Below are 26,150 nucleotides of genomic sequence, written 5' to 3'. Positions count from 1 at the left end.
TTAGTTATTATAGTTTAACGAATTATTGGAATTGGTTCAAACAATATAAAACTCTGATATCACATTCTGTATTTTGACTGTTATGTTCTTATTACTTATAATTTATATAGTATGACTTCGTGTTTATTTAAAAAAAACAAGTTCATTGTTTAAAATCTCATGTCACTGTGATTTCGCGATTTTTTAACAATCTGTGATATTACATGTAATTTCTTTCTTATTACATTCTTTATACTTAGTCAAGCATACATATATTTAAACGTCGTGTGCTTAGATTTTGTACGTCACATTTTGAATAAAAATAAATAGGCAGCAATGGAATTTGTTTTTACTTCGCGTGATTTTATCATTTTCATTACTCGGAAGAGAGGAAGGAAAGGAGATCGAACGAAGTTGAATAATACGAATAAATTGACAATTTGTGAATTACTTCAATATACATACATGTATGGAATTAAATGTTCTTTTCTATAAGTATAAAAAGTACAAAAAATATAGGAAGTATAAAAAAGTTTCTCACACTTCACACAGTTATTTATCAAAGATTATCACTTGTCTATGCGTTACTGAAGGAAATACACTGTGTATCTAAATTTTCTAGATTTACTATAACAGCTGCATGAGCAGTACTGAAACGAGGAATTGATATCAATCTTACTGCTTTATTTTCATCGCCTGAAAATTAAATTATTTAATCAAATTATTATTTTATGAATATTCCAAGTTAATTACTTTTAAAACTATACATACCCTTCCATAATTTTGTTTCATATTTCTCTGTATTTCCTACAAAATATATGTCTGGACATTCTTTCATAATAAACAGATCTTCTTTGTAATATGGACAAGCTAATAATGTGTCTGGAGCAGTCGGACACATGTGTCTCCATAATAAAGATCTCTCAAGCCATTCAATTGCTGAAATATCTGTTTCACCAGTTGCTTTGATGATATCTTTGATTGATTGACCACTGTTACCAATTATTAATTGTCCATCAACTCTACCAATCCATGGATTTGTAGTGCTTTTAAAACTTTCAAGTCTATAATGAAAGAGAAAGAAGTATTTTTCAGAAGAAAATGTTCTCTGTCTTTGAAAAATGATATGCAAACATGTAATACCTAAACGATTTAGGTAACAAACATGGATGAAGTGGTTTTTGGGGTAACATGGCATTTGTAGGATCATGTTCTCCTGGCATTAAAGTAATGGCACAACATTTCGCCAAATCACATAAAAATGTGTCCATAGTTTTGATTGTATCAATTTCCTTATCTACTTTATCCATTGCTGAAGGTATTGTACTACTATCTTTTACAGTGTTACCTGATATTATAAAATCGTATTATTAATAATCGTTATAATATTTACAGTATTAATTTTATCCATTTACCTGCAATAACGAGACGGACAATGGAGGTTCCATCTTTTTGTATTTTCATATTACCAGCCATTCCAGACAGCCAATCCACAAAAAGACTCATTGCTAAACTATCACGACTTTGGGATAAATTTAAACCAGATACTAGCACTAATTTCCCATTGGATGGGCATTCAATTATATTTTTTTTTGGAGCGCAACCAGGAAGACACCAATCTTTGACCTAAACATAATATTTAACTATCATTCATGTATTAACTATATGATCATTAATTCTTTCATTGTATGTAGCACATGAAATGTCAAATAAGAGGTATTATTCTCTTGTCTACAATGTCTAATGCAATATGCTCATTTGGAAGAAATAAAATAATTTTTCTAAAATAAAAGTTCTTTATAATATACACTATTGAATTTGTCTACTTATACATGTATTATGTATCAAAACAATTATTGTCACTGCTACATCGTAGATGTCATATCTCACTGCTGCATAGCCACAGGATTAATATCTTGCTGATCAGTTACAAAGTAGTTTCTGTGTTTGAAAGTTAATGACTGGTCGCAAGTGTTAACTCATACTTTCATACCATATCTATATAGAAGGGTTTTGGCTTGAAAAAGCTGGTCAGCAAGGTGTTGAGATATTATTACTTATTTAAGCTATAATTACCATAAACGTTCCATCACTGTTCTCATTACCTCGTACAGCACAAACAACACCAGTGACAATATCTTTAAGATGAACTTTTTCACCTACTAATTTAATACGTAACATTTCATCTTCCAGGTAAGGTATATCTTTTTCAGAACAGTAATTTAATCTAGAACAAGGTACACTGAGTTGATGGTCTTCACTGAGCTCACGCAAGATTGATGGCTTCCATTGTTGATGCTTATAAAGCGTACCAATTATTACACATTCTTTACCTTCTAAATTTTCTAACTCAGCTAATTTAACTATAGGGATAGTTCCTATTCAAACACAGATTCGTTTAATTCATATCCGGATATATTTTAATTGTTAATAAAAATGTTCTTTATAGAATAATGATGAAAGTACATACCCCATTTAGTTTTAACTTGTGGAATTAAAACCTCTCTCAATTCAGCAAGTCTGGTAGAATATATGTGTGCGAATTGTTTTGAGTAATCATTTCTCGTGCTGATAAACCTTTTTGAAAGATTGACACATTCAACTTGCTGTCTTTTAAATACTTGCGGCTTACCGTCATCTGGTTTGACGAGCAAGTTGTTGCCTCCTTCATTGATTTTATGAATCATTGTTTCACGAAATATGTACACAAATAGTTTGAATAAATGTAACTTATCACCGAATTTGTTTCATAAAACGGTTTTAAATTCACTAGCGTATCAACAGGTAAATTTTTCCAAATTATCCATAACATATAAAGTCTATAGAGACGTTTCGTACAATGTAATTTTTGTCTGCAGTTCACAATTATGGACATTATTGGAAATGTACAATGATGTATATAAAATTGTTTGTATGTACTACAAACAGAATTTCCTCTCTGATTATATATTAAATTGTATAAATAAATATATGTTGTTATGTTCTTACTGATTCAGTAATTCCAAAATTTGCCTTCGGATGTCACACGTAGTTAAAATTTTTGTAATTTCGCGGCAGAAGAGAGAGAGAGAGAGAGGTCAAACGCCTTGAAATACTAAGTTATTAAAATATTAAACTACCGCATTGAAAAGATAACGGAAAAACGATATGAGAAGCAGATGTAGATAAAAGACGTAAAAAGTCAACCAAGAACTAATTATGGAAAAAGAACTTGTACTATATTTTCAAAATAACAATATAGATCAGGATTACAATGTAGAAAGGATCAGAATAATGTTGCCGCTCTTCGTTCCTTTCCATTAACCTAAGTATACATGGACGGAGCGTTAGGATGAGAGGAGGATGAGATTTGTGAAAAGGGGAGACTAGATGCACTTCATGTGATTCGAACGATTCCGAGTCAGTCAAACCGAATATAGTAATACTTCAAGTTTTGCAAGACTTTCCGGTCGCAGTGGGCTCCGTTAGCGAGAATAGAAGTAGAAATTACTTTATTTTGACTGGTTGACGATTCACTGCTGAGACAGGATTCTCACTGCGGATTGCATATTCAGTAAAATGGTGGGGATATGTGCATCAGCTTAGGGAGTACGAAAATCGTGCAAGAGTAGGTTTCATTACTGTATTTTTGGGTTAGGCCTGGGCGAGCCATTTCAGCCGCGAGCCGCAAACTCCCACACCAATCCCTCTTTTTCTCCAATACTTGGGTCCGTGAACACTACTGCTACTTCACGCCGCAAGCGATCGTGTTGCGTGTGTGTGTGGGGGATGCTTAAGGGGCATGTATGTAGTACGAACGAGCCACGGAACACGTAAGAGGGGGAAAGAGCCATGGAACACGTAAGAGAGGGGAAGAGCCACATTTGACTTACGAGCCGTGACTTGCCCAGGCCCAGGCTTGTCTTAGGTCTGCTTAGGTCCATGCTTCTTCATGAGGAAGCTAAATGTATATGTTGTGTACCTACTTGACTGTCGCTGTTCAATTCCTCCAATAAGAGTCCTTTTATTTAAACAGTTAATTTATAACCTTAAGGCCCTTGAAGAATAATAAATAACCTTGAAGAAAATCGTAAAATTGTCTCCCTCCAGGCCCGCTTACTTCACTGTCCTTCGATTAAAAAGACTTGGTTTCATTCGAAATGTTTCCGCTTGTTCTGATTTTTAGCGAGTGTTATTGTAATATTTGCGGCAAATAACACATATATTGAATAAATAACTTATAACTGTATCTTTACAATCTGAATAATCGTAAATTAAAAAATTGACATTTTGACAGGTTCTGTAAACCTAGTGTTAAGAAAATGATAATCGTACTAGTTTCTATTTTATTCTGGATTCAAATATATACGTGTGTGCGGTACCGTGGCTATATGGATTACATAATAAGATGTGACGATCTCGATTAGGACATCACAATTTTTTCTTCAATGTCATCTGGAGGTTATCATGTAGCTGGTCGTTGAATTCATTTCGATGTCATCTACAATGCTATGAAGTTAAAATTACCCAGTTTCATTTAAAAATATAACGATCTTACTTTTTTATCGAAGATCAATTTATTTTTAAATTTAAACAATTGAAATTTCTTGTCGGTTAAGTACTAATTAATTTTGACAGGAAACATTTTTTTGTCAGACCATTGGAAGAGGCTGAAAAATCGTGGGGGCTAATTTGTGACTCCCCTGTATATTCTGACTTTATACACAAGGAGAATGAGATTCGTTGTAAGGGCGGACTATATGCACTTCGGCTGTATTCGGTTTGAATCAGTCGAAACTATACACTCTTAGACCACATATGCTATTATATACGGCGTGTGTATAGTGCATGTACAGAAAAGAAATTCAGTGATGCAAAGATGACTCACGTAAGATACTTCACTGTGATTATCTTGTGATCATTCAAACTGGCTGATATGGCATCATCATCGATCATCATGTTGTGTGAACTTTCAAAGGCTGCAAAGAGAATCAAAATAGTGACGGGTACGCAACTTTCCACCAGAAAGTATTTCATTATTTTTTATCTGGATATTAGCTAAATATAATATCTCATATTTGGTTAATTGAATTTGCGTTTAAAAATTTGGGTCATCGGTATGTCACTCTTTCGAAATTATAGTTTATAGCTTATATCGAGTTCTCTGTGATATCATGTAGATGATTCGTCTTGGCTTCAGGTAAATTATCTGAATCTATAACTGAATATATAACTATCTATAGTTCTAAGTTTGTTTTGACTCGGAATTACTCGGAACTCACGAAAATAGCCGAAGTAGTCTTCCCTTATCCACCTCTCGATCTAACGCTTCGTTCATATATTGTTAAGTCCATGAAATATTGTATATACAGGGTGAGTCAAGTAACGACCGATCTGTAGCTCTATCCCCGATGAATTTAGTATAAAACTGTAGAGAAAAATTTTACTCTTGCATCGTTTTTCTTCCTCCCTAAACAAGCGCTTGTGTCCCCATCATTTTACTGCGTATTCAATCTGCGGTGAATTCTGCTTAGTATTGAATCCTCAACCAATCAGAGCAAAGCAATTTATTTTCCTCTAAACTGCAATCACATGACAACTGTGTACCAAACTAAGAAACGTTACTCCCTAGAAAAGTTTATTAATCACCATCACGTTAGGTTTTTAAAACGCGTGTATACCAATAACTTCCTATGATACTATGCTACTTCTGTAAGATGGAAACGTTGTGATTATAGCTATAAAGATAGGAGCGGGATTATTGCGAGTTACTCGTTTCAGCGTTTGTTTGTAAGAATTCTAGAGTGTCCAGCGGATAGTCTGGAACTTAATTCTTAGCAATTTTATTATTAATTATTAATACGACAGTATATTCGTTATAAACTGTAAACATGTCTGACGAGAAGAAGGTAACCCTTTGTAACCTCAAAGTCAATGCTACATTCATAAATGATAGTATAAGAAAACGTTTTCTTACAGGAAACTAAAACAGAATCAGAGCACATAAATTTAAAAGTACTGGGACAGGATAGTGCAGTAGTTCAATTTAAAATTAAAAAACACACACCACTCAGAAAATTAATGAATGCCTACTGTGATCGTGTTGTAAGTTTTATTGTATGATATATTATTACTTGGTAATAGATGGTTTAAAATTATTTTATATTGTCTCTAAAGGAATCTATAACTTGATAGCTCTATCTTTTTGTGAAATAAATATTAATATTCTGTATTTATCATAATTAATTTATGTTACCAGGGTTTGGCGATTGCAGCAGTAAGATTTAGATTCGATGGACAACCCATAAATGAATTAGATACACCGACAACTCTTGAAATGGAAGAAGGCGATACAATAGAAGTTTATCAGCAACAGACGGGAGGATTGTGTTGAGATTTAAGATTGTCCTACAATAGTTTAAGTCAAAAAAAAACTTCTGTTCCAGTGCTTAATCCGAAAAAGAAAACGTGAATTATTTTTTATTTTTCCTCATACAACAAAATACTTTATTTCATAATAACATGTGGAAAAGTTGTTTACACTTTTTATATATATCGAACCTAATGTCTACAAGTATTTTAATTAAGTTGTACATGTCATCTGAACTGTACTTACTGACTATGTCACAGATATAGAAAGTAGCTGAATCCAATAACACTGTCCAACACACACTTTGCTTTCTAATAACCACTGGGTAATTCTTGCAGAGCGTCACATCTCAAATACGAATGTGAAAACCGAATTGCTGTAACACACGCAGTATTAAAAAAATACGACTTTTTGTAAAATCGTGTGATTTTGAACAAAAACGAAGTATTGCACGGAAGCTAAAAGCGTTAGAAAGGTCATATTGGCCTAAAGGATAGAGGAAATGTTGTTGAATATGTCAGTAATGATATTTACAATATCGCTTCTAAATAATGTTAAATGACTGTCAAAGTTTAAAAAAATACCGAAGTACGTATTTTCTACGCAATATTTTTACATATTTACGAAAATTTCTTTACCTTGTACAAAAACTGACCACGGCATTTCATTCTGTAATAATTTCTGAAGAAGTAACTAAAAAGAAGAAGTGCAAATATATACGCGTTTTAAATTCGTACAGGTCGAAAAAATGTATGTCGATCACGCGTGCCCAGCCTTTTGCCGCCGCGTGATTTGTTCGCTTATTTCGACTCAGCAGTGCCGCATCTATCCGTGATCAACGCCGATTTTTTTTTTTAACTTTTAACTGTTCTATTTTTTTAAGCTACCTTACAGCATTTTTTCTTTAATAATATTTTTATTCAAGCTTCATTAGCAGAAATGTTCACAGGAATTTAAAAAACAAAAGATAGAACAGTTAAAAGTTAGAAATAAAATCAAACGTTACTCAAACAGTGCCTCATTGGACGTCTATATCGGCGTTGATCACACGTAGCTGCAGTATTGCCGAATCCAGACATGTAAACAACAGATCACATGGCAGCAAAACGCCGGGTACGCATGGTCGACAAATATATTCTCGACCTGTACGAATTTAAAATCGTTTCGACACTTCTTCTCCATAGTTACATCTTCAGAAATGTATGAAATGAATCAAATGTCGTAGTCAGTTTATGGCATTTTTTAAAACTTTGACAGCCGTTAAACATTATTTAGAAGTCTAAAGTATTGTAAATATTGACATTGACACATGCAGGAATATTTCCTCTATCCTTTAGATCAATATGACCTTTCTAACGTTCTTATTTTTTGTGCAATATTTCGTTTTTGTTCAAAATTGCACGCTTTTGTAAAAATTCGTGTTTTTTGAAAATTGGGGGTCATACAGCAATTTGGTTTTCGGATTCGTGTTTGGGAAGTTGTGTTCTACAAGAATGTGATTATTAGAAGGCAGAAAAAAGTTCAATTTGTTGAACAGTGTAACACCTGTTTCATATGACATCACATCGTAAAATGATTTTTATACTTTTCACATTATATTATCATGCAGAGTATTTGGCTACTTTTGTTGTCATCCAGTCATGAATTATGTTATCATTATAATATACTTTCTTATTATTATGACAATTGGATTGGAATTCTAAAGATGAAAACTTACTGCTCAGTTATTGTTCAAGATACACCATAAATTACGGGCATATTGTTTGTCTCTGTTGCATTTTCCCAACATAGAACAAAGCCATCTGCATTATACAAAAATACATATATAAAACATACAATATATAAAATTCTTTGTAAATGATTTTCATAAGTGGCTACAGTGTAAAGTCTCAGATGGACTTAATAAATTTCATGTTTCTAGGTACATTCATTTCTTATAACAATGTAGATAGGAAGTGACGAAGAACATTGTTAAGAAGTTGTGTTAATATTCAACCCTAGACTGGCGAAGTGGATTTTTACATATCTGAATTTCTTTTTACAACAGAAAAATGATTACTTTTTTTTTTTTAAATCCATTATTCAAACCAATTTAGATTGTACTTAAATTAGTAATTTCCTGAAGTCTCTGATACTTCATCTCGGCAGTTCAGGGTTAATAATGTATTTATGTCGAAAATATTCGTAAAATTTTATTTCACATTTTATAACTCAATCTTAGGATTAACATTACATTTACTTTTATCTTTCCTAAAATTAATATTACTTTGTATATGAACAAAAATAAATTGTGTCTTATCTTTTCTACAAGAAATTAATATAATTTAAGTATTTACTTTAGAGTTTCATGAACTTTAATATACAATTATAAACAAACATATCTAATAATCAAAGTTATAAATGAAGATATCACATTTATTAAATAAGTATTTCATATTTAATAAGAACTGAACGAATTTGCAAAAGATATGAAGTTTACACTATTCACTTACAACATTCACTCATTCCCTCGCGCTAACATTCAAGGTAATGCAATAATTAGCACAGCTTGATCGTACTCAACTTGTCGAAACATTTCCGATAAACACATACATTCGAAATATATCTCAATGTGCATTGAGCAGCGTTCGCAAATTCATTGTGGTCAAGAATCCACGAGGCGAGAAGTACAAGTCGAATATTGCGCCGTGTGTATCAGATAGAGCGCTAGGCGTACGAATGCGCAAAAAAGGTGAGACTGCAAGCACAATAAAAGTGAGACGGCTTCTCGTCCGTGTGGATACTCTACATAAAGCCCACTAGTTTCGTTCTGTCTCTCTCGATCAGATTTCTCGTTCTCTTTCTAAAACAACTGCGTGAAAATGGATGCGCAGTATAATGGGGATAAAAAGGTTATTGTCGATATGGAGAAGAAAAAGCTCCTGAATTGGGATTGGGTGACTGTATTGCGGATTTGCGGAGATGCAGTTGGATGCAGCTCACTAGGGACAAGGGCTTTGAAAACGTGCTCAACTTTATGCTGTTAAAGCTTGCTCAAGACAATCTGGCAATTATACTGATCTTAAGAAAGTGTTCTTTATTGCTATTTCCTACAGAGGTTGAGTATATTTCCACTCAGAATATACGAGATATAAAAACCAATGGACACTATGTACTTAAAAGATCTTCAATTTGTCTTTATTAAGTTGCCTAAATTTACAAAAAAACAGAGTGAGCATCGTAGAAAGGTGGTGTCTTTTGCGGTACACAGAAAATACTATAGATGAAATAACTTTGACATGAAAAAGATAAGAAAGAAAGGGAAATTGAAGTTAAACCTACTTAAAGATAACATATTTACAGACTGGTCTTCCACAAGCTAAAATTGCATAATTCAAGGAAGAAGTAGTCTGACGTCATAATGATCTTTGTGTGTAGTTGATTTTCCACTCTTGGATTACTTGAGCAGATTCTAATTTTATCGCTTTTCACGGCGAGCTAGATGCGCGGCGGAAGTCAGAAGGCGAACCCCACACGATCCTCATGTTGCAAGCTGGTTAATTTCGACCCCTGATCTAAGTGATCTTGGAATGCTTAGCAACTTAAATTCATATCAGCATTTATGAGTAGCAGTACACTACCCTCCACATTAATTTTAGTCCTAAAATCATATATCTGCACTCTGGATACTTCTTGACCATTGACTTTTATAAAACCAAGCTCCTTATTTTGCTCTGCTAGAAGTTGACGTTCTGTTTTAATTTCTTTTGTTAGAACTTGTTTACCTTCATTCGATGGTAAGTCATTAACTTTATCAACATCAAAGTGCTCAATAAAGAAGACTTTTCCTTCTATTTCATAGCAAACAAACTTTACTGCTTTTTCTACAACTTGCATAAGCTGATGAACACCTTTTAATCCAGAAACAAATGCTGTGTTAGTATGAAAATAGGTATAATTATTATCTGCTCTGTCTCTACGTGATGAATTTTCAATAACTCGTAATGGTATAGAAATGTAACATGAAAAATATGGAAAATATGTACAGTCACCACCGTTGGTCCCAGGAACGCGCGGACTCTGTGGTGCAGAGAATTTTAGGCCCAATTTGGCATTACCGACGCATTGCCAGGTCATCGATCTAGGGAGTCTACTTACGGAAGCGGGAGTTGTAACATTTCTGCTTGGGACTTGGTGGCGCGGGATTGCTCTGGCATGGCGACCCGATATGCGTCCATCAGTCGGGCAATCGCCTTGTTATGGTCTTGATAAATCTGGGACGTTGCGTTCTCTCGCGTGGTCTGCATTTCTGGCCGGCCAGTCCGTCAGGTGGCTAACTCGCGTCTGTAGATCGGGCAGGCCATTACCTAGTAGTCCCAAGTGCAGTAACCGTTCACAGTCAACTGTGCCAGAGCAGTTCTTATGACTCATTTGGCCCGCTCCACCGGATTACACTAAGGTGGGGGTGCCTTCCAATGCTCGATTTCGTATTTCCGTAGGGAAGTCCCGAATTCCCGGCTCTGGAACTGCCTACCATTGTCCGCGATGGCCGTGATGGCTCCCGTGACGGAAGATGGCCAATTCTTCGAGCACCCTAGTAACAAATTGTGCGGTAGCTTTGCGCAAAGGGTGAGCCTCGGCCCACTTGCTAAATTTACCCTTGGGTTGTGTATCCCTGACTCGTTCTAGACAGTGTATCGATTAGGTCAGCGGTAATCACGCTTCACGGCATACTCGCGGGAGTGGAAAACATCTCTTCGGCAGGTGCGCGTTACAGGGCCTTGTATTGCAGGCAACTTGCGCAGGGTAGGACGTACTGAGCGGCGTCGCGGCGTATTTTTGGTCAGTAATCTCACTAGCTGAGCCTCGCAATTGTTTTTGTCTTGCCTATCATGTATGTTTTTGTCTCGCGGTATGATTGCTATGCATCCATCAGAAGATCTCGGGTCTTTCCTTCGGCAGAATGCATTGCTCCCACTCTCGTTTCGGATGGCCGTTGAGCGCGTCCTGAACAGAATAGCGGATGGTTTCATACAAGGAGAGTTTGAGCATTTCGAGAAGATCGGCCATTTCAGGTTGGTGGGATAGCTCATCGGTCATCAGATTGTTTTCCCCGCTGTGGTAGAGGATCTGGAAGTCATATTGTTGGAGCCTCCCGGACTAATTTTCCATCATCTGCAGTCAGCAGAGAGCCTGGTGGTCAATGAGCATGTTAAACCGGTATCTTTCGCGGTATGGGCGCACTTCCTAATTCTCCACACCACGGCCAGGTATTCTTGTTCGGTAACGAAATAACTGCGTTCCGTTCGATTGGTGTAGGCGATGGCTGGGCATGCCAGAACCAGGACAGTGGCCAACTGCGTGCGGAGGTGCTCGAAGACCTCAGGATTGTTCCATGCCCTTCCTCGTCGCTTCTGCAGTAAGCGGTGCAGAAGTTCTGCGATGTCAGCAAAATGCCGGATGAATACCATTCCCAAGAACCGGCGTAGCTCTTTTAGGCTTCTTGGTGGCGGGATGCTCCGGATGGCCTCGACTTTGTTTGGGTCCGTGCATACCTATCGGCTGGTCACGAGGTATCCCAGGTAGCGGAGCTCTGCCTGGCAAAATTGTCATTTGTCCCGCTTAATCCGGAGATTAGTCTCTCGGAATCGCTGCAAGACTTCTCGGAGATTGTTTAGGTGTTCTTCGAAGGCGGCGTCGAGTACGATGATGTTATCATGGTAGGCGAAGACGCGAAGTTCAAGGCGAAGGCCGATCACTGAGTAAAGTTCCGAAACCGTGAAGGCTGTGATCAGCCGACTACTCGGTTCCAGCGGTACCTGCCAGTATACGTTGATTAGGTATCTGGCTCCACGTAGTTTCTCTAAGATGGTATGGATCTGTGGTAACGGATATGCGTCCTTTATGGTCACATCATTCACCCGCCGGAAATCGATACAGAATCGCGCCTTACCGCTGGTTTTCCGGACAATTATCTCCGGATAGTTCTAGGGGCTGGCAGAAGGCTCGATGACCTTGTAGCATTTTATCTAATTTTTCATTAATGATGGCCTGAGTAGCCGAGTTGCGGGGCGTATAACGCTGCTTCATCGGTTCCGCGTCGCCTACGCGTATTCGGTGTTCGGCCATATGGGTAGTTCGTCGGACGGCTGTGAATCGGGGAAGTTCTTCTTACAGGATCTGTTTTAAACACTGCACCTATCCGATCGAGCATTCGGTTAGTTCCAATAATTGATCTACGGCGGTGACCTCCTTTCCCGCTTGGATAGCCCATTCATAGGTGCCTAACTGAAGGCTAATGCCGAGGACTTTTTGGCACAAGGTCGGTAGGACAGGACACGTCAGGCGGAGGGTTTGTTTGCAAACCCGAAATGTCAAGTCAATCTCTGCTTCAGGTAAACAGAGATGCCATCGGCGACCCTCGCGCTCTTTGCCGACTGGGTGCTCCTTGCTATCGTATCCAGTCTACTATGTCTTGCTGGAAATAGTAGTGACTTTAGTGTCTAGTGGCTTCGGTGTCGATCAGCATCGTAAATTCTCGGTCGTAGGTCTCCAGCGTACGTGCTCTCAAACTTAAACATTTTGATGTTCCTATTTTCGCTGATAAAAATTGTTTGTCTTTGTTGCGATGTATAAACGAATATATTTAATATAAATAAGGCTTAATGATACGAATAAAATTTATAAAATTCTTTACAACTGACAAAGTATACCTTTTAAGTCCCAAAGAGTTCCGCATTCAAATAAGACTGAATGTTTTCAGCACGTTTCTTTCTACAAAACTGTATAAGAATCATGACCATCCCTATACATATTTTCAAGTTATTATAATATAAAGACATCGGTGTTGCAGCACGTCGCATAGTGGTGACAATCTACGAAAAAATCAACTTTTTCAGATTGATAATTGTTCAATTTTTATTATTTTACAAAGGTCTGTGGACCTCAGAAATGAAGAAATTAATGAAATTGAATAAATATTTTAGTTACTATGAACCTTTAATGTTGAGCGTTTATCTAAAATTGTGAGGGCAGCACTGTTTAGCTATGAAGCGTCAACCAATCAGAGGAGAAGCTGTTCCTTTACTTGCTTCATAATTCTAAGCCGGTTGCCTCCGCCTTAGCTTACTATGATGAGGCATTATTGTAATTTGAATTTTGTGACGAATTACATCTGTACTTCCTATTTGATTAGTTGGTAAATAAAATTAATAAAGAAATTCGTTTATAATGTTAAGTACATACCCTTTTCCTAAATCGTTTAAATGTTCCAAATTAAAAATTTTAACTAATAAAATTAATCTATTAGTTTTATCTTTCAATTTATCTATTTCAAGATCTCCTGCTCGAGCTGAGCGTGAAGCATGTGATTTAATTTCCGACGGCTCCTCTCAATCGAGTATGCTGCTAGCACGACCCGAACGTAACACGTAAATGTGTCACAAGCCTAACAGTAACTCTGTCGGTAGTGATATTGTTACGGCTCTCGTCTTGTTCGTAGTAATCATAGTAAATTAAACCGCCATCTTTAAATATTATTTTGGAGGAAATTTCAAATTACAATAACTTCATGTAATTACTTTATTTTGTTTATTATAAAATCAATAATATTCAAAACTATGTGATAAAGCGCTATGTAGAAACAAAATACAAATGTTAATATTAGCTAATAAGTTAATATTAGTTAATATTACACCCGAGAAATTGGCGCTTGTAATTTGAGGATGACTCTGCACTGCACTCTTGTACGGAATTTTGTGTGAGAATATTTTTCTGTTCGTTTTTGAGAATAGGAACTGTTGAAGATATTTTTAGACTTCCTTTTATCAATTTTCCGCCCAAAACATCGACTTTAACTATGACCTAATTTTTTTACAAAAATTATACATCTAATTATCAAAATCTATCCCGATTACATTGAAATTCTGGGAATTCTCTATGGAAATGATTATCCTGGCCACATTCATAACACCGCTTGTGAGAATTCATTGTAAGAACTCTAGTATCGTTACGTATTTCTAATTTGATTGCTTTTTCTAAATTATTCATTTTCTCCTCTGAAATTAACATACTTTTATGAGCATCTTTTAAGCCTCTATGAAATCTAGTTATTACTGTCCGTTTTAATAAGGATATTACTCCTGGTAATTCTTCACAATGGTACTTTTCTTCAGCTGTATCTAAACCCCTATTTAGTATTTCACATAACCGTTGATGATAGATTTCTACACTTACCTTATCTGTTTGTTTAATTATCGTTAATTCATTATATATGTGATCGAGATCATATGTTCTAGCTAAAACTGCCTTTAATAAATTAATTAATTCCTTCAAACTATTTGGTTTTTGTCTATTTTCTATTGCAATGCATATCCTTCTATTTTATTCTTTATTAAAGTTAATAAATTTATTCCATCTGGAGATTTTACTTTAGAGTTAACAAGCCTACATTGTTTAATAAACTTAAATAAAGAACTTGATTTTTCATCAAATCTCGGTATCAATTCAATGGCTAACTTTAACGATGGATATGCATTTTTAGGCTCAGTGAATGATAAATTACAATTTGAAAGAGAAGCTGCAAATGATGTGGGTGGAAGATTCAACAAAGAAAATGTTGTTTGAACAGGTAAAGATTTTGATACAGACAAATCTCCATCTATATTATCTGTTGCAACTCCTTATCTATAGAAAACTGTTGTGATGAATAACTTTCAGATGAGCTTATTTCCAATATAGCTGTTATGTTTTCTACTTCAAAACCTTTATCACCAGTTTCATCTTACGTTCTTTTTTTAGTTTCTTTAACAAATCGGTATGCAACATTTTAAAACTTTATGTACTTTTAACGTAGTAACTTAAGTTCCTAACTCAACTCAACATTAATTCGGTTAACTAACTAAGTGAATAATATTACTAACATTCATGTAATAGTAATAGAAAACGTCTCGATGATGATGATGACCTCAGGAACGCATCGATAATAGTAATGACCTTAGGAACGCCTCAATGATTATAGTGCTGTCCAGATCGTCTCACTGATGAAATCTTCGCACTCATGATTTCAGGGGGAGCGGTAAAATTGACTTTACCATGGGGTCGCTGGAACCTCCTTGCTCCGGTATTCACCCTTTAATCCTGGGAAAACCTGTATCAAAAACGTAGGACGGAGAAGAAGTGCTTGTTGCTGAGGAATGTATCTTGCAACTAATGTTGCAATTGATCTTGCAATTTATTTTGCAATTTCACTTCTGACACCAATTTGTTGCTTGAAATTCTAGTGAACTTTAATACAGACAAAATCAAAACTCAAATCGTATTAAATATATTTTACTTAACATTAACATTTGTATTTTATTTTCTACATAGCGCTTTATCACATAGTTTTGAAATTATTGATTTTATAATAAACAAAATAAAGTAATTACATGAAGTTATTCTAAATTGAAATCCCCTCCAAAATAATATTTAAAGATGGCGATTTAATTTACTGTGTCAAGATTTACTATGTCACCATTTCAAACAGTGATTTCGAATGGTGATTTTCGAAAACCCGTACGCTACATTTTAGATAATAGTTTCTACTTTATGAATCTACAAAATTTTTTTAATTCAGACATTCCAGTACTTGTGACGGCCAGTAATCAGTGTTCTACTCTACAAGAAGTTTCAAAAGCAACAAATAATTTTGCAATTTTATACGATTTTTACTTTTAAAAATTCGATAAACGCAGCTGAAACTTGCATTCATGTTCTCTCAAAAAGACTACATACATATTTAATTTAATTATCTATAAAAAATTCTCAAACTTAAAGCTTTAGAGAATTGGCGTCAACAATTATTGAATATTGAGACAATTTACTGGCAAAAATGATTCAAAAACTATATGAAACAATTCCAAAACGTTCAATTGAAATTTTGATCCGCAACCTACAACGAAATTAGGAATATAAGGAAATTGCTGTATTGTTTGTGGGTTTGAGTTACATAGAAAATTGTATTTTATTCGGGCATCGTCATGTGTCAATCAGATCTCACTTTTGTAGTGAATAAGGACGAACTTTCCAGTTTAACACGTTGACTGCCACGCGTATTTACAACAAAATCTCCTACAGGCCACCCGTGCCGCTATAGGAAGAAACATCTGTTTCTGTTCCTGCATGAACAGTTGGAATCTTTGCCGAGTACCGAATGGTATAACTTAAAATCTCTGCCCTTATTTTTTTTCAATAATGAAAAGAGATCGGATTGCCCGGAAGGAGAAGCATAAATAAAATTACATCGTCAGATTCTGATTTGGATACTGATAAATATAATCTTAATGATAATGAATGTTATGAAGATAGTATTGACGAAATTTTACGAGAATTGGTCATGGAAGAAGAAAGAAATGTTGATGATACTGAGGAAGCTACAGTTCAAATAAAAGATACGAAATGGATCGATCAGAGGCACGAGCATATCTGAAAAAACAAACAACTTTTTGTCCAAGCTGTCCTGATCAACTTCAACTTTGCAGAGAATGTTTTAATGTTATACACTGCGAATAGTTTTTTTAATAAACCATTTTTATAAGAATTCAATAGTTTCATTACCTCCTGTAGAATATTCGTCGAAATATTTTCGGAAATCCTTTGTAAGTAGTCAAATCAGCGTCACCCGAATTACGGGTGACGTGGCCTGATGAGAACTTTTGCTGTCACCCGAATACGGGTGACGCGACAGTCAACGTGTTAAGTGAATTTGGAGCTCTGAAAAGGGCTGCTATTATTAAACACAGAAGGTTATTGTTGCTTCTACGGCTCGATCGGAAAAGACGAATTTCGCTACCCGTGATTCTGGAGTTTGAACCTAGCAACAACGGAGTCCGAGGCAGAAATCGACATTATTCGAATTGTTTCAAATAAATATTTCAATAATATAATTGACCGAATGAATTTTCTTCCGTCTAATATTTTATTCGGATAATGCTTATTAATTATCACATTTACTTATTTAAGCAAACTGTTCCATCTATTTATTCGAACAAATTATTCGACGAGATACTGCACAATTATTCGAATAATAAAGTGGATAATTGTTAACTGTTTTTGTTTTTACACAATTTTGTGAGGATATATTTATACGAATACACTGAAGATCAGTTCAATTGGCATGCAATGATCGAAATAATTTTTTTCATGAAATAAACATGTAATATGCAGTTTTTTCAATTTGTATACTATCCAGAGTGTCATGAAATAATGGTTACGGGGAACAATGTGTCTAGACTAACAATAAAAGGATTTCCGAGCCTCGCGGAAGCTCTTTTTGTCCGAACCTACACCTTTTCAACTCTTGATAACTACAATGCGTGTTCCATTTCGATACTTATCGATAATCGATACTTAAATATATCGTAATATTAAATATCGATATTTGACTTGAAAAGTATCGATATTTGAAATATCGATACTGCATTGCCCATCACTACCGCAGGAGTGAGCCTACCACTGCGTAAGCCGTAGTCGGAGTCAGAGAGGTCGCTAAAAGCGACGCTGTATGCGCTGTAAAGTAAATACTTTTATGTACAAAAATTTAGATATTTATTATAAATGTCGCAACTATTCATTACCAGTGCACAATAATGTATAAAAGGATTTGATTACATTATTTGAAATAATGGGAATTGATATTCAACCATAATTTACATAGTCTTCTCAACATCTCTATACACATTCCTTTCTGAACGAAGGGTCTGAAACGCAGATATGTACGTATGTACAATGTGCAATGATGACATGCAATGTTGATTTTAACTGTTTCACATCGTGATTTGAGTATGATACACGTCTCTCGGTAAATTTATCTCTTGATTTGTCAGTGCGTATATATATCTTTTAAGGGTGAAATTAAGCAGTAATGTGGAAAAATTTAAATTTGCAAATATATATAAACTTTAAACTTAAAATATACTTTATTGCGTACAAAACGATTTATTGACATTTACTTCCCGAACTAACGAAACTGAAACAGAAATATGTCAAACAATATGAACCGAGATAAACCTGAATTGTTGACAACTAAGGAAAAAGAAGAGGAGGAAATGAAACGAGAACTTCTTGGTAATTAAATATTATCTTAATATAATTAACCTTGAAATTCTTTGATGATATACTTTGTAATATTATAGAAATTTTCAAAAATGCATTCATAAAAGGTGTTTTAGATCTTCAAATGAATTTAAAGTTTATTTTATATAAGAATTTATTTATAATATATTTAATATATTTATATAATTTATTTATTTATAAGGATCTAATTATGTTAAAACATGGTCTCTATTATAGACATGAAAATGTATGAATCGTGGTATACATACAAGGAAATGAAACAAATCTTGAGTTTTATTAATGAATCCAAGGATATGGCAAATGTAGGCAAAGATGAGAAAAATGCACAAAAGGTTAATAAACTTTATGTACTAATAATTGAGACAATTAATTCATTTACATATCCAAATATTAGATATCTTTTATTATAAATGTTATATAATAGTTATCATTTTTAGGAATTATTACATACTTCTAACGAGTGTACAGCAGAACTGATGCCCAAGTCAAATTTAGCACAACATTTGGAAATTGAAGAAGACAATGATACACCTAATTTGATACATCCACATAAATCTAACCACACCTCACCAATACATGATCAACTATCGCCTTGTAAACACGATAGTCCTGAACTTGCACCTGTAATTGCTGACTCTAAAAATTATCTCTATAGAAACAAAATCTTAGACAATGCTGACATATTTGATAGATTACATGATAATCTAAATATGAGAGATAATTATTCTTGCAACTTGAACAAATACATTTCTTTTAAAGGAAAGAACAATTTACAAGATTCTCATAGTACAAATGATGCAGAAATAAAGATAGACACACATTTGAACAATAGCCAAAAATTGGAACGATGGCAGATTAACCCACTCGATTCGTGTGTCAGCGAAAATGATGTGCCTTTACCAGAACCTGAACGACCTTTAGTACAGGATCGAACGTTATTTAAATTGTGCAAAGATACAGAAACATCTGAGTCATTTGAAAAACTATTGACAACATTAAACATGCATCTAAAACAAACAGCAGAATTGTGGTACAGTCAGCATCGTACTGCTGATTCTAAGTTGCAATGGGGGTCACCCATTCAGGTGGGTACCTCCATTTCTTACAGATCATACCATTAACAAATTTCTGGAAATATTTTGTTCTTTGAATAACCAGTCGATCTATTCTCAGTACAACATTGTGCCATGGAAAAGTATTTGTTACATTGTATTTACATGCGTTAATCAAGATTGTGTTTGATGTATTGAAACTAAACTCGAAATATTGATAATCCTAACATTTCCTAAACTAACACTTTCATTTCTAAATTTTTCTAACATGACAAGCACTTATAAAATATTTTTTCTATAATTTGAGTTTTTTTTATGCAATAACAATCATTTATATTCCTAATTTGAAAAAAATAATAGCTATACTTTATATACACAATAATCGAGACTTGTGATCAGTGTTTTTTACAAAATGTAAAGATTGCATTTATATAAACATATGTATACATAAGTATTTATAAAAAAAGCAGTAATTAAAACTGTAAGCTACAAACCCATTTTTGAATAAACAATATTTCTTTAAAAAAGTGAATAGTTGTCCACTTTATTCTATCTAATGTAATTCTAATCCTTTTCAACGTTTCTGTAGGTGGAAGTTGCTAAAAATAGTTTGGATAGAAAATCATTAACAAACAGTAAGACTAAAGAAAATCAAATGGAGTGTACAAACACATATAACAATGAAAGACCTAATAAACGTAAATCAACCTTGGTTGTTTCTTCTTCTAATATATCATATTCTGGCAGTGATGAAGATAACAAAATAATTAAGAAAAAGAAAATACAACCTTATGAACTCTCAAACAGAATATTAAGTTCTTACAAAGAAACTTGTGTTACTATGGATGAAAAAGATCAACTTCTTAACAATGACAATATTAGGAGAAACATTACGGAAACTGAAAATTTGGACATAGAAGATAAAAAACGTGAATATATATCACATGAATCATTTTCTTCTTATTCAAAAAATATGATTCCTCGAAGTACTAGGGATTGTTTTAATAAAGAACAAAAGGATAATGTTAGCATTCTTACTAACACGTTATCAACACATAAAACTAAAATGTCATCAGAAAATATAGAAATTAAGCCACTACCAATAAAAAGTCTTTCACGTAGAGTTAAAAGCGAGTGTATAATTTTGGAAAAAATTCAAGTGGAAAAACAAAAGAAGATGGAATTTGCAAAAGAAGAAATTCCAAAAAAAGAGGAAGAAGAAAGAAAGAAAAAGGAGGAATTTTATAAAAAGCAAGTAGAAGTGCAACAACAAAGCCAAAAGCAAAGGGAAGAGAGAGGAAAATTTATGGAAGAAAAGAATAAGAGATGGAAAAGTATAATAAATACAAAATCTCATAAAAATGTTAGTGAAGAAAGTAAAGAGAGAACGTATGGCCTACACAAACAAAACGAAACTTTATATCAGGTAAAAGTTTATTAACCAATTTTTTTTAATAAAATATTAATTATTTTTCAATTTTTTATATAAAGTATGTCTTATATACTTTATTTTCTGTATAGGATAACAGTACACCGGTAATTAAAAAACTTGATTTTATGAAATATAATGTATCAGATAATATAAATTGTCCCATCTGCAATCAGTGTTTTCCAAGTGATAAGATAGAAACACACGCTGCCGGATGCGAACAATACGTAACTGATAATGAAGATGAGAATAATTCTCATTTTATTAGAAGTAGTACTGTGCCACTAAATATTAACAACGAAGAAATTTTTGAATGTGATTTCAATGAAACTAACTGCACAAATTATGAACAAGTTGACAATTGTTTGCAGAAACAACAAGAAGAAACATTACCTGGTAAACATTTTTATAAAACTGAAAATTTGTATTTTTCTTAAATTTATTAATTCGTATTAACTTTTTCAGAATATACAAGTACTGAAATTGATAACATCCTTAACTCGCCAATTCGTTGTTATAGACCAATTAGTGAACAAACAGATTCTGAAATAGATTATAGAAGACAATTTCCATCAAATAGCAGATCACATATACATTCCAGTAAAAGAAGGAAACTTTAAACGAATATTATTTCTTTTTTAAAATTGACAAATATTGTAATTATGTATTTATATGTTGATAAACATAATGATCCACTATTTGCATCGTACTATAGTATTCTGTAATATTGAAAACGTGGAAGCTAATATTCAAAGCTCTTTTATACTACATGGATGCATAGGAAAGGCAAATACAAATGGAAATCAACACTTTTTACATTTATTTAACATTCCGTATATTACGTGTGCTTATGTGTATTATTACGAAAAAGAATATTTATTATTTTAGATTAAGATTAAATTACTATTATTCGATTTATTTGACACAGATTTTGTAAGGATAAAAAATATTGAAATAGTGAGTTTTTGATAAGTTAAAAATATATTGTTTCATGTTTAATGTACAGCAAAAATTGATTATAATTTGCGCACAGTAAATTGAATTGATTCCATAAACCAGAAATTCTTGTTTAGAAATTACAATGTACATTCAAAAAAAGAATGTAAACTTGTATGAAGCATTTAACTGTAATTTTTACGATTCTAAAATTTATATTATATGATAGAATGTATTTTTATACAAATAAGCGTTCTTGTTTATGAATAAAATGCTATATTTACATGCGTTATTTCATTAAACCTAATTTCCAATATCAGTCTCAAGTGGTCTCAAGACTCTTGAGTTAAGTCTTAGTCCTCTTAACTGTTAAGAAGATGAAGAAGATATTAAATAGATTGCCTTTAATTTGATAAAAAATGAGTTTATAAGTATCAGGTTCGACTCCCTGATCAAACCAGGACAATTGTAACTGTCTACTCACTAATGATTTATTAAAAAGATTTATAAATTATAAGAAAGAGAGAGAGGCCTGTGCAACTAAATTATATCTTGAAAACGCATGAAATCAAACTGTGTTATCAAAAGAATAATTATAATATGGCGAACATAAATATTATTTACATTTTTCATGTTTTTATAATTGTTTGTTTAATTACTAAAACTGTTTTAACCATAACCTTAGATGGTTTATGGTCAGGTAATATTAAACATATTAAATTACAGATTTTGTATATTTTTTAAATTTAAGCATATAATTTACACATACATATGTTTCTTATGTAGGTAAAATTACTACAGACAAGCTTGGCCATGGTAAGATATATTCTATATATCTAATTCTAATACAACAAATAAACTGTGTTTTAATGAGGTAATAATTTTGTAGACATTGAGTTCCTGGGAACTGTACCAGGAGGAGTTTATACAGATTTGTATAAAGCAAATATTATATCAGAGAATTTTATGGGAAGCAATGATATAAACAATCGATGGATTGGTAATCAATCAGTTACCTATAGTAAAAGGTTTTATGGTAATGAAGTATTATATTATTGTATTTTGCAGTTTACACTATATTTGTAAAATTAAAATTTAATATTTTGTAGTAAATGAAACATTACTACGTGCTTCCAAAGTGATATTAATATTTCATGGCTTGGACACATTTTCTACAATTTCAATAAATGCACAGGAAATTGGAAAAACATCAAATATGTTTCTGAGATATACATATGATGTGACAAAATATCTAAAAGTAAGAAACTTTTCTTGTTGCAAGTCACAAATAAACATTAATAATGTATATTTGTTTTCTAGATGGGGGAGAACTTATTATCAGTCTTTTTTTATTCTGCTGTTAAAGAGGCAAAATTCTTATATGAAACACAAGCATTAAAGTACATTATTCCTCCTGTATGTGTACCAAACACTTATAATGGAGAATGTCACATTAATCATATAAGAAAAATGCAAGCAAGTTTCTCATGGGATTGGGGTCCAGCGTTTCCCTCTATGGGTATTTGGTACTGTATATTTTTTTTATTAATTCTCTCCAATAAATTAACACATAGTAATAAAAAGATATTGCAGGAAAAGCGTGGAACTAATTCCTGTGAATGACATTTTTATCACAAACATTGCAACTGACATATTTAAAGAAAGAAAATTTTGGAATATCATAGGAACAATATCTCTTGAAGTTATACAACAAAAAAATGTTCAATTTTTACCTTGCCAAATTTCATGTGTCTTGAATATTGATAAAGAAACAAATATTCAGAATTCTAGTACTATTATTTTAAATACACGTAATGCATCGGTAGAAACAAATATCTCTCTTAGAATACCTTTGGTATGTTTAATAACAATTTGTCATAATATACAAGTAATTAATGTATGTTATTAATGCAAGAATATCCTTTTATAACAGGAACTGGTAGATAAATGGTGGCCAAATGGTTATGGCAATCAGACTCTCTATTCGTTCACTGTAGTTGCAGCAACAAATAATACTACAAAACAAAAATCAGTGCGCATTGGTTTCAGAACAGTGGAACTTGTACAAAAGCCCCTTAAGAAAGGATTAAGTTTCTACTTTCAAATAAATGGCATTCCAATATTTGCAAAAGGCAGCAACTACATTCCAGCCAGCATTTTTCCAGAATTAAGTGCTAAACCAAATACGATTAAACATTTATTAGAATCAGCAAAAGCAGCTAATATGAATATGCTTAGGGTCTGGGGTGGTGGCCTTTATGAATCTGAATTATTTTATAATATAGCTGATGAATATGGAATCATGATCTGGCAAGATTTCATGTTTGCATGTGGTATGTATCCAACCACAACAAAATTTCTCGATTCTGTCAAAGAAGAAATTGTGCAAAATGTACAAAGATTAAAGAATCATCCTAGTATTGTCCTTTGGGCTGGTAACAATGAAAACGAAGCAGCTTTGTATGGAAACTGGTATGGAACTGGTACTTCTCAAGTATATAAAACTGATTACGTCAAACTTTATGTAGACTTGATAAAGAAGGAAGTAGAACGATTAGATTCTACCCGACCTTTTGTAATATCTAGTCCGAGCAATGGATTATACACAGAACAATATAATTATACTGGAGAGAATCCATATTCAAACTACTATGGAGATGGTAACATACATGTATTTTTAATTGGGGTATTCAAAATAGATAGCATGATTTCATCAAATATTCTTTTCAGTTCATTATTATAACTACATTTATAATGGATGGAATATGCACCAATATCCTCTCACAAGATTTGCATCCGAATATGGATTCCAATCACTACCCTCAATTTACACGATATTACCGGTCATTGAAACAATTGCTGATTTAAATATAAACAGTGACTTTATGATGCATCGTCAACATTTACCATTAGGAACATTATATATGATAGGTCTTATTTCAAAAAACTTTCAAATACCTGAAGTTCAAAATAGAGTGATAGACTTCGTGAATTTTATATATTTAAGTCAAATCAATCAAGCTGTTTCTGTGAAAGTGCAAACAGAATTCTACCGACAATCCATGTCTACACTAAATGAATTAAGTGAAGGAAGAACAATGGGGGCATTATATTGGCAACTGAATGACGTTTGGCAAGCTCCGTCTTGGTCCTCAATAGGTGATTAAACAAATGACAACGAGTATCCAAATTTATTTTAATATCAATCTCTATATTATATCTGTAGACTTCAATGGCAAATGGAAAATACTTCACTATTATGCTGTAGACTTTTTTGCTCCTATTATAGTCACTTATTATATTCAAAGGAATCATTTTTCAATTTACATCGTTTCTGAGAAATTACATCCAATAACTAATGTTACATTGGGCGTCAATATTTATACATGCAATAGTATGAAACCTGTGCAATCGTTTAATTTTCACAATATAACTGTAGTAAGTGTATATATATTAAAAAAGTGTATATGTTATATGAAAAATAATGTGATGTATTTATTTAGGATATTCATAAATAATACTTTTCTAGAAAGCAAATGCAGCGACTAAAATTCACAATAATACATTCGGACACTCATGGTTCTTGAATTCTACAATTCCTGAATGTCGTACTAATACATCTAATACTTGCATTACAACACTTACTTTAAAAGATAAAACTGGATCTCAAATAGCACCTAGAAATTATATATATCCAAACGATGGTTTTAAAACTGTTGTTCTTCCAACTGTAAATGTTTCTGTGAGTATATATTTCAATCTATAAATATAATTAAACGTCAGATTCTTTCAATCAATCATATTTCTTTTAGGTCAAAATAAATGATTACCACATTCCTGGAACATACTCCAACTATCCAAATATAGTATGCGAATTGACAACTAATAATTTAGCATTTTTTGTGTGGTTGGAAGCAGGTAATATTTGTGGCCGTTTTTCGGAAAACGGTTTCCACATGTTCGAAAGAAGGAAAACTGTTATTTTCCATGCATGTGAGGGGATTACACCACAATTATTTCAAGATTTCTTAAAAATTACTACCCTGTCCGACATTTATAATCCAAAGGCATAAGATATATACAGTTTTTATTAAATTAAAAGTTCAAGATTCAATATTAATTAATTGAATTTTATATGCTTAATTGTGGGAAATATTGTTCTCGATGTAAATAAAGTTCAAACCCAATAAGAATTATAAGTACAATTAGAATTAGGCTAATTATTAAGTACCATGTATTCGAGTTAATCATGTTGTATGTCTGTATAAATTTGTTTTTAAATTTGAAGAATAATCTCTTGTTAAATTTATTA

At 33.1% G+C, this 26,150-nt stretch overlaps 3 protein-coding genes and 3 long non-coding RNA genes across 6 annotated transcripts; 4 read left to right on the top strand and 2 right to left on the bottom strand.

Moving 5' to 3' along the window:
* Positions 1–407: 407 nt before the first annotated feature.
* On the bottom strand, positions 408–4,276 carry LOC117226655 (DNA polymerase delta subunit 2). Its single transcript, XM_076527884.1, has 7 exons — positions 3,601–4,276; positions 2,450–3,514; positions 2,056–2,357; positions 1,395–1,605; positions 1,123–1,327; positions 751–1,043; positions 408–675 (listed from the first exon to the last, which is right to left on the bottom strand). Exons 2-7 carry the CDS (start codon positions 2,664–2,666, stop codon positions 557–559), a joined length of 1,347 nt encoding a protein of 448 aa, XP_076383999.1. The 5' UTR covers positions 2,667–3,514; positions 3,601–4,276; the 3' UTR covers positions 408–556.
* A 1,372-nt stretch (positions 4,277–5,648) lies between these two features.
* On the top strand, positions 5,649–8,252 carry Sumo (Small ubiquitin like modifier). The gene is made up of 3 exons (XM_033481265.2): positions 5,649–5,867; positions 5,938–6,063; positions 6,218–8,252. Exons 1-3 carry the CDS (start codon positions 5,850–5,852, stop codon positions 6,350–6,352), a joined length of 279 nt encoding a protein of 92 aa, XP_033337156.1. The 5' UTR covers positions 5,649–5,849; the 3' UTR covers positions 6,353–8,252.
* A 1,228-nt stretch (positions 8,253–9,480) lies between these two features.
* Positions 9,481–12,436, bottom strand: LOC143261375 (uncharacterized). The gene is made up of 2 exons (XR_013035512.1): positions 12,261–12,436; positions 9,481–12,186 (listed from the first exon to the last, which is right to left on the bottom strand). It is a non-coding gene; the product is annotated as an uncharacterized LOC143261375 (long non-coding RNA).
* A 55-nt stretch (positions 12,437–12,491) lies between these two features.
* Positions 12,492–13,527, top strand: LOC143261378 (uncharacterized). The gene is made up of 2 exons (XR_013035515.1): positions 12,492–12,629; positions 12,703–13,527. It is a non-coding gene; the product is annotated as an uncharacterized LOC143261378 (long non-coding RNA).
* A 1,322-nt stretch (positions 13,528–14,849) lies between these two features.
* On the top strand, positions 14,850–15,734 carry LOC117226674 (uncharacterized). Its single transcript, XR_004491850.2, has 2 exons — positions 14,850–14,936; positions 15,376–15,734. It is a non-coding gene; the product is annotated as an uncharacterized LOC117226674 (long non-coding RNA).
* A 2,056-nt stretch (positions 15,735–17,790) lies between these two features.
* beta-Man (beta-mannosidase) lies at positions 17,791–26,131 on the top strand. Its single transcript, XM_076527887.1, has 15 exons — positions 17,791–18,412; positions 18,638–18,753; positions 18,859–19,506; positions 20,063–20,899; positions 20,995–21,298; positions 22,625–22,654; positions 22,728–22,874; positions 22,948–23,096; positions 23,159–23,364; positions 23,432–23,693; positions 23,772–24,498; positions 24,569–24,997; positions 25,065–25,276; positions 25,368–25,580; positions 25,651–26,131. Exons 1-15 carry the CDS (start codon positions 18,328–18,330, stop codon positions 25,909–25,911), a joined length of 4,626 nt encoding a protein of 1,541 aa, XP_076384002.1. The 5' UTR covers positions 17,791–18,327; the 3' UTR covers positions 25,912–26,131.
* Positions 26,132–26,150: the final 19 nt, after the last annotated feature.

Source organism: Megalopta genalis, unplaced genomic scaffold (assembly GCF_051020955.1).
Source record: "Megalopta genalis isolate 19385.01 unplaced genomic scaffold, iyMegGena1_principal scaffold0050, whole genome shotgun sequence".
NCBI classification, from domain to species: Eukaryota; Metazoa; Arthropoda; class Insecta; order Hymenoptera; family Halictidae; genus Megalopta; species Megalopta genalis.
The sequence above is the reverse complement of the archived record's forward strand: the minus strand, read 5'-3'. Positions and strand labels throughout refer to the sequence as shown.